This window comes from Odontesthes bonariensis, chromosome 17, assembly GCF_027942865.1.
Source record: "Odontesthes bonariensis isolate fOdoBon6 chromosome 17, fOdoBon6.hap1, whole genome shotgun sequence".
In the NCBI taxonomy this organism is placed as follows: domain Eukaryota; kingdom Metazoa; phylum Chordata; class Actinopteri; order Atheriniformes; family Atherinopsidae; genus Odontesthes; species Odontesthes bonariensis.
In genome coordinates, this window is record NC_134522.1 from 10,676,780 (window position 1) to 10,686,348 (window position 9,569).

A 9,569-nucleotide genomic window follows, 5' to 3' on the forward strand; every position below is an offset into this window, starting at 1 on the left:
GAGAGCAATAAAAACGCCAAAATGCTAATGAAATTAATGGAATAAACATTTCTCTGTTAATTTGTCTGCTCAATTTGCAAAATTTTATTTATAGATCACAATAATTTAAAACAGCAAACTTTGAAGTATTGAATGAATAAGTTGAAAATACTTCAACAAAGTGTAAATGATCTCAAATAAATTGAAATACATTGCATGGAAAAGAAAAACAAAAATTAATAATACAAAAAACAAGCTCCACTGAAACACGTGAAGTAAAACAGAGTTGTCAGGATTTGAAAAGAGCAGTTCCAATAATTAATTTGCTCTTAATCGCACAGGAAGATCTGGAAGTTCAGAGAAGCAGATTCACACTTTGTGTTATGTTGGAATCCGGCCATCAGGTGAAAAGAAGCTGGACGGAGGATTTGAGGAGCTGGATTTCAGAAATGTTGGTGCTGATGTGGTTTGCAAAAATAATTCTCTTTGAACCGAAGCTAAAAACCTTAGATATGGTCCAAGTGTCAGTGCGTTGCATTTTTAACTGATTCCCATGTACTGTGAAAATAATAGAGTCAAGATATGAAGAACAATTTGTATGAAGAAAGTGGATGAATATTCATGTGTCACTCCTTCGAGTGGTATTTGACTAATGTGTCATGGTGCATTTCCTCTGTGACATCCGGATTTTAGGCATTTTCCTCAGTTCTCCAGGCAATGATACTCCTTTGTTTTTTTTTGTGCGGCTGAGCTGCCTTTGTGCAGATTAACACAGTCAGAGAATGGTATCTTTGACAGTTATTGCTCCTATCTCACACACCACACGAGTATTAGGAGTTGGATGTGAAACTCAACACAATGAATTCAGGTAAGGTTGTGCATTTCTCAGTCTTGTTGATATGATGTGCCTATTCAGCAAAGTCCATGAGAGGAACATCATAAACTTTCATTTGTTTTTTTTTCTATATAGCAGAGAAAGCTCCAAAATAATTTCACAAGAGAGTACAAGCAAACAAACACAAGAGGGGCACAACTTGCTACATTTCCTTTGTGTCCTCTTTACACAGGAAGTTAATTACACCATTTGAATCAGTAAAACTGCCACATTGCTGCTCTTTGATCATCAAACATGCTGACTGAGGCACGTCTGAAACAGATGACGGCTGGTCGTTATCAGGCTCAAAGCCCCAGGATCCATTTGCAGTGCTGGCATCTCAAGCACCTCATGTTCATCCTCTGAAGAAGGTGAGACAATCCATTAAGTGAAAGGCATAAACACTCAACTCTGGGAACCCGATTGTTGGCGCTGTCCCCCATCCAGCACACCTGACAGCAGCAGACTGTGGGTTTTATACACGACAATTCAAGTCCTGAGATGGAACATTGAGAAAGAGAAAACAAAAGAAAATTATGAGCAGATGGTAATTTGCATGTCGTAATACATCAGCACAAGTTTTATAGAACTCACACAAGTTCATTTGGGAAGATTTAAAGCTGAGCTAGCTTTAATTACCGTGCACTGTTTTTAACCTGTGAGTATAGTCTCACCCCAGAACATATAAAATCTATGTTGGTCCATAGCTAACAAGTTTTCAATTGAAAAAAAACATATAGGCTGTTTGGTCATACCCTCAAATAAGACCCATAATGATGTTCTGTACAGTACCACTCCTACTAAAAAACAGGGGGAAATGAGACTGATATCATTCTCCAGTGTTTCCTTTAACATACTTAAACTCTTCAAAGGGAATTTTGATTGTTTGTTAGGCACGTTGCATTCGCTCGTGATGCTGTTCACAACCAACATATGAGAACTGTTCATGGACAGCATTTTGCTGGTTGCCTTGGTAACACATACTCACAACAATTCATAATGGAATTTTTGTCATTTAAGGTCAGAAATCAAAAACTACTTAGGTGGTTTCAGAAAATTATCATGATTGGGGCTAAAATACCGTCTTCATCACCTTCATGGACGCCATTTTTACTCTTTTTACACTACTTTTACAACTGATTTATAATCATAACATTCCTATATGTTTCATCATGTGAAACTATCACATGCTGAAAACTGTAAGATCACCATATTCTCAGGGCTCCAAAAAAAAATACATGCCTACATTTCCAATGCAAATCATAGCACGTCTACATTTTGCAGTATATAAAACCGTCACAAAAGGCACATTTGACCACAATAAGATATTCAAAAAGGCTTAAGTAAGCAGGGGTGATGTTGGATGACAGCACACTGAGCACTGTTGCACCACAGAAGCAAACTGTAGCCCACCCAACACAATATTGTCCAAGAAATTCTCACTTCTGTACTGTGCTGTCACTTGATGTTGGTTAGGGCTACAGTACCAATACATGCAAAAAGGAAGTCATTAACATATGCATTGCTTGAGCTGTGGATGGAAATAAGATAGTTAGGTTATAGTTATTACAAAAAGTAAACAAATGGTTAAAGGTTGGCATCACCTTGCCTGAATTCTGCCCCTTTACAGAATCAACAGGGAAAATTTCTGTCTGTATTGTCACTCCTACATTCATAGGACAAACATGCCTATTACACACTTTCTCGTGAGACTGAACTACTGCAGTCGATAAAAGATGGTTTCAAGTTGTTAGTCTGAAAAAAAACAACATTCTTCTCCTCGTGATTCTTTAAATTAGAGATATTAGCAATTATTTATGCACATACCTATTTACTGTAGGTATGTCAAAATCTTTCTGAGGGCAATAATTACTGCCTAATTTCTGTAAAACAGAATTAATTAAATGTCTCAGGTCTTGTACACAAATGAGGATGAAAACATAGGTGATTCAGAGATATTTGGTCATTTAACAGGACAATTTCCTAAGATGCAATTCCTTAGCCCCACAAACACCACAACATAATACTTATAATGGCTATAATAATGATTTTCTTTAAGCAAGCTGGTGTAAATGTATTTACTATGTGCTTATTACGAGCACGTTCAGTCCGCTATTACTGACTACAGACAGTGTTGTCGTGTGTGTTGTGTGAGAAATCCCAACATACTGTGGACTTTGCAGCTTGAATCCTAATTGTCTTATTTAGTTTAATTTATGAACATCCCTTTAACTTCATTGTATGCTGATATGGCAGAATCACCAAGTATTGCTGAACTTAAAACTATAACTATAACTTAAAAAATATTTGCTACAAGGCTGCTTTAAGTATCTTACAGGCTGTAATAATAACTGTAATCTAATAACAGGAAAGGGAAAGGTTTTACAGTTAGTATCAATCAGGGTCCCTAACTTTTTTGAATAAGTAAACCAAATAAGAATGATAAGATTATCTGTTTATTTACCAGGTCAATGAATTCTCATGTACTGTAAGATCTGGCAAAATGTGATGAACAAACCGTATTATTGCCATATGTGTGTCATATACCAGTGCTCCTACATCAGAGAGGGTAGAAGAGTTCTGCTTGAGACACATTTAGTCGTTAATAGCTCTCAAGAATTGTTTAATTTCAATTGGCTGTGGCATTCCTTTATCATTTTCTCTCAGGAAAATACACGAGGTTTCTATTGTCAGTGTGTGAGTTAATGAGCTACTCTGTGGTACATCTTCTGCTACACAAATGTGCAATGATGTTGAAAGAGAATTCACAATTGACATCTGTTGTCCATTCATAATCAGTTCATCATGATCACAAGCACAGTCCTTAAAAATTACCAAAATAAAAAGCCAGGAAGAATGTTTGTAGTCCTTTATTTGACTTATCGTACAGATCATTTGTTTTTACATGGAGCCAGGGCTGGAGTAAAGTATCTGGGAAGAAAAGAAAAATTCTATCTGAGCTCTCAACCTTTACCACCTGGTCAGTCTCCTCATCTTTACGCTCACTCGGCTGTTTTTATAAGCTCAACATTCAGCAAAGTCAAGAACCATGACGCTCACTTGGTCTTCACGGAGATGACACTGAACTGGCTGCTGTTCATCTGCAGCACTTTAAACCTACTTTAAACCTACTACCGCCACATTGTTAGAACTGCGCTGTCAGCGTCTTCCTCAGCAAAGCTCTGCTGCATGTTGTGTTTTGTGCAACAAAACGAGAACAGAAGATAAATTAAATACTCATCTATTTAGTTCTATCAGAGCCATGAGAGATCATAACTAGAATCAGATAGTTCAAATGAATCAGACAGTTTGCGTAACTCATTGCTGTCTTGACAAAAAATACTCCAGATGCAGACTGATATGGCATAAAAACAAAAGAAAAGTTTACTCTTAATACCTACCTCCTCCCATGGCTAATGCAGTTTAAGGAAACAGTGTTAAATAGAGACAAGAAAGTAATGGATTCTGCATTTTCCCTGTGTTTTCATGTGTTGTGATAGAACAACCCTACATACAGCTGATAAGGAAGTTAAGTAGCTGGAAAACTAACTGTATAACAACTTAAACAACACGGTCATGACATTTGATTGTTGGATTTATGCAAATAATTCATATGAACCAACCTAACAGGTGTAAAAAGTGATACTGAGAAATTTATATTTACAAGACTTGCACAATTTAAAATTAGGTGTCAAATGAACATTAGAAAATTTAGCATGAATTCTATAAGACAAAAATTCTAAATGGAAAATATGATCATTGAGATCAAATGATCCAATTTAATTGAGATATCGTTAAATCTTTAAGTAGTCCTTCATTTTTTAGATGCTGTGAAATGCTTCTCATTGGCGTTCATTCGTCATCAAAATGAACTCAACTGAATATTTGCTGACATACTTTTTCTTCCCTTAACATACTTGATGCAAAAAGACTAAGCTTAGTTTTTGGCTTGGACACACTTCATGAGAAAGCAGACAAAGATAGTCTCATTCTTTTTTTTTGTGATAAAGATGAACAGTTTTGACAGAAGCTGAAGATACTCAGAGATGCTGCAGAGATGTCTCTTCTCCGCTTCAACTCCACTGAAAGATGCTGTTAAGCTGCAGCTCCTCTGTTGCTTCCTTGTTTAAACCGCAGACGCTGGTGTTTTTGTTAGCCAGCTCGCAGCTCACTGGGCTCCTCTCATGCAGATGGCAGGTTGATGTGAACAATACTCATTGAGGCTCTGTCCCACTGAGAGAACTCGTGGCCTCTTCGTGTGGATTTGCTCCGGTTCACACAGCACTTTTCCATGTGAATACAGGAACACTTTTGATTTCACCACCAATGAGCCTTAACTTTGCTTATCCTTTTTGAGTTATTTTAATCAAGGTACTTTCCCATGTTCCACATGTCACCACCCCCCCTCCAAAAAAGAGAGATACTGTTACTATCTGGAGGATTCTTGCTCTTTTTGGCGTGATGTTTGCTGCAGACTGTGTATCTTTTGCCTAAGCTTAAAAAGTGGTCCAAAATTCTGGCAAATTATAGATTTATTTCCTCCTTAACTCTCCTCCATCATGCTTAGCATCTCTCCACCCCCTGCTGCTAAATCTTTCTAACCCAATGAGGCCCCCTGCAGGCTCAAGCTCACTGTTGCCAATCTGAGAAGGTGAGTTAAGATGGTAGGTTTTGCTTTGACGTCATTTGACCCATTTTGCAGTGCTTTGCGTCCTTCTCTGCTTGACAAGATGATGGTGCTTAGGCATTTTGCAGGCTGGAATGTGAGTCTACATAACTGTGCGACGTAATATACATGTAAATGATACACGCGAGTAGATTCTAGGTGTTAAATGTGATATAAACCTCTACAATATTTATTTTTATTTTTAAGGAAGGCCACCAGGTACCACAGATATCCTGTTTGATTTTGTCGGGTGCCCTAAGATGGCAGTTTTGTTATTGTTGTTGTTGGATATGATTTTTTTTAAACAATTGTTTTTCCATCATTATTAATTAATATATTGATTTCTTATTGTTGAGCAGATGGGACTCAGTCTTTTTTGTTGTAAGGGGCACTGACTGTGCGGAGACTATGTTTTAGAGAATGTCACTTCACCTCCATTGTTCACTTTCACCGAAGTGAATACATTTGAAACATGTTCGTCTGCCTATCCAAACGCGCCACACCGTGGAGAAACACAGTCTCTCTTCCTTTGCTCCTCCCTGGCTTATTTCTCAGTGTGCAGAAACCAGTTAAACTCCACTAATTGCCTGCGGACCGTTCACATCCTGTCTGCCTTGTTTTGAAGAGCAATATGATTATGCTCTCAAGATCCATAACAATGTCATAAACCGCAATCAAGCACTCAAAAGACAGTCAAGTTTGCTGGGATGCGCGTTCATTAAAGAGGAAAAACAACATGTGAGTTTCAGCAGTTGGAATTCAGTTGCGGTAATTTGTAGTGATGGAATCAGACAAAGTTGGACGTTTTCAGGTGAAATCCGCACCACGCCAACTAAAGACCTCTGCTTCCATCTTGTGGCAACCGTGTGCAACAATTTCTGCTCTGCCTCCCCCTCCCTCCATCACTCCCCTCTCTCTTTAATATCGGTACTGTGGCGAATCTAATCTGGATCTTCTTTAAGGCAATAAAACCCCGATAGCTTCCTTTAAATGAAAAGCACCGCTTATTATAGCTTTGAAATCCTCGTTTATTTGGCGATGTGCATGATAGAAAAATGATTTATGTCGAGGTTCAAACGGGCAGGATGACGAAGATCCACTGTGTCCCAAGTGCATATTTCCTCAAGTATTGTATTCCAAGGTATATAATAGCGTTATCCACGCAGGTTGAACTGCGCTGCACGCCAAGATGCTTGTTTTATTGTCGCACTGCTGTATCCCTTCAAGCAACCAAAAGCAATTTCCGATAGATCTGACCCTATCGCAACGCTGGTAGTGGATTAGTGTTGTTTTTCTGGCGTGTTAATGACAACGCAAAGGTGCAAAACGAATGCTGTTCACCAAAATTTTTTTATCAAACACGCTTTTACACAGCTAAAGTTTATATTTTGATTTAGTTTTATCATACAACACAGTTTGGCTCAATGACCAAAGATCAAATTAAGATTAAAATGCTTCGGTATTATTTGTATCTTGTCTTTGATGTTTAAAAAAATAAAAATAAAAAACTGATGGAAAAGAGAGAGAAAACGCTAGAATATGAAAAAATCTAAATACCTAATAAAATATTTACAATTACAAGCACTGTTCATGTCATCATTTCAAGTCTTTCCAAGGGCACTGCATCTGAACGCATCACTCCACGAAACACCTGCCAGAACACCCCGATTCTGTTCCCATGGAAAACATCTGCATTTTCCAGATCACTGGATCCACAATAAAATCTAGATGCAAATGAAAGCTTGTGCAGTTACCTCTTAACATTAATCAGTTTTTCTGTAATTGCAACCAGCGTGAATTTAGCCTCATAACTTAGCAACACAGAGCTGGCGTAAAATCCCAACATTTAACAGCTCGCTCGGTTTTACACCTTATACATGGAAAGTCCTCAGTTAGGGTAAATACTGTCAAATATATGTCCTTGTGTTAATTTTAGGATTAGGCCTACGCATGCCAGCAGGACTCAAAGCAAACAAGGAAGAACTCTGTCTGCAATTAAAAATAGTTTTTGCGCTCTGACGAGCCACTTTTTTGGTCAGACAATAATCAGCCTTTCACTTCGGAGAACGGGGGGATAGAGCGAAAAGAGAAATGAGAAGGCTGTTGTTGGCATAGCTCTATCAAGGAAGAAGGACTCCCTGTTATGTGTGAATGGGGCTTCTTTTTTTGACCAGAATAGATATAGCACGAATTTTTAATTCGTTTTTCTTTGAGAGACAACAATGCTTTATTTGAAAGCTTGATACAATTTGGGGTTTGTAAGAGATCCTTTTCTCCTTTTCCGAGCCCAGCTGCCCATATGGGACGCAACGTGTGCAGCAAAGATCACAATGGCACCAAGTGAAAGACAAGACAAAAAGCCCAAGGATTCATCTCCCTGACTCTGAACAGCACCAAGAAACTCTGTCTATCTCCACTGTCTGCATCTCCACTCCTGCTGCTCGTTAACATGCACGCCTCCAACATCCAGTAAAACCAGGCCTGGGCTTTTGTCCTTCCAATTCCTTGTGTACTGTATTATACATTGATGGAGTAGCAAAACTTCCTCATCAAATCCCACAAAAAAAGTCAGTGTGTGTCTTTTACTTATGACCTTTGAAATAATGATATTCTTGGACTCGAAAAAAAGGATTTTTTTTTATTCTGTCCTTTCATCAGTTCCTTAGGAATTCCCCAAACACGCATATCATTTTCTCCTTGCATTGGGTTAAACATGGGATACGAGATTATCGTAACGCTGCAATGGTGTTTTTGTCTCTCTTTTTTTTCTGTTGATAAAATATTTTTAAAAAAGCAAACTATGACAAAGTTGCTGATTTATTTGACCTACAAGCTCAACCAGTGTTGAAACAGAAAGCCTTTCTGTCAGGGACAAATTGAGTCTGTGTCGTCCACAAAAGCAGTAGCCCCCTGAGACTCAATTCTGTAAATAATTAGCAAATCTGCCCAATTTAGCTGTTTGTTCAGTGATGATAGGGGCGACTCTAACATCTGCTGTGAGAATTCTGTCCCGGGACAAACAAAATGCATAGATTTTTCTACCAGGCTATCATATTTACCCAAGATATTGACGGAGTCTGATAATCCGCAGTGCGCTCTGCGGATCACAGAGGAGCCATTTGTCCATTTGTGCTTGTTTTGGTCCCATAATAAAGAAAGCAGCGCCTAATGGTCTAAAACACATCCTAATGCGTCATATGATCGTGTGAAAATAACTTTAGGAGGCGGTTAAAGCCGGGCGAATTTTAGCCGAACGTTGGCTGCGGTTAAACAAAGAAGGCTGGTGAGTCATTGATTGTTCCCGTTCCGTTTGCAATTTGGCGCTTAATAAGATAACAAAACATTTATTGCATTTGACGATGCCTCTCCTCCACAGTCTGCCACTTTGCACCCAAAGCCGGGAGTGGTTGGGCATGTCGACAAAAAGGAGTGCTTTTGACTCAAAAGCTTCTTGTGTTGAGAAGCCCACTTATATTAAGTGAGTGGATTTTAGTCCCATTTCACAAGTGACTTTAGGCTCTTTAGCAGTGAGGTGTTCGGACAGAGGAAAAATATTCTCCGGATTAAATCTGACTAAAAAGAAAAGACTGAAGTACGCTGGAGGTTTATTCCCATGCTCAGCTCCATTTCTCGCCACAATCTAGTGTTTGGCTCTTCGCCTTTCATTTAGGTGTTAAGCGATGTCTCCCAAATCAGATCGATAGGACACGTATGAATCAAAGCCTCGTTTCAGAAACACAGCATTTTATTAAAAAAAAAAAAAAAAAACGTATTTAAAATTAGGATATTTAGCAATCACCGCGCGACTACACTGTTTATTTTTATACATATTTTACATGTCTTGTAAATTTCCTTTCCTCATTTATCTCTCTTAAATTGGGAAATGTCTCTGGCCAATCAACATCCTCATCCAACCGGTTTCGCAACCACCTGCCCACAAGATATTTACAAGAAATAAAAACAAAAGGGAAAAAGTTGAAAACTTGCCAGTTTTTATTCATGGCCATAAATATTTTTTTTTCGGTCCATAAAAGAAGCAAGAAATTAAAA

The 9,569-nt window shown here is 38.3% G+C and overlaps 1 protein-coding gene across 3 annotated transcripts in view; it reads right to left on the reverse strand.

The window, feature by feature from the left end:
- Nucleotides 1-201: 201 nt before the first annotated feature.
- Nucleotides 202-9,569, reverse strand: part of nkx2.2a (NK2 homeobox 2a) — an 11,697-nt gene continuing 2,329 nt past the window's right edge. Inside the window, exon 3 of one of the 3 annotated variants that reach the window (XM_075447718.1) lies at nucleotides 202-1,349. In XM_075447718.1, coding sequence (XP_075303833.1) covers nucleotides 1,159-1,349 — 191 coding nt within the window. In that variant the 3' untranslated portion in view covers nucleotides 202-1,158. Of the gene's footprint in view, nucleotides 1,350-9,260 lie in introns of those variants that run through there. The other 2 variants (XM_075447716.1, XM_075447717.1) reach the window with 2 other exon arrangements.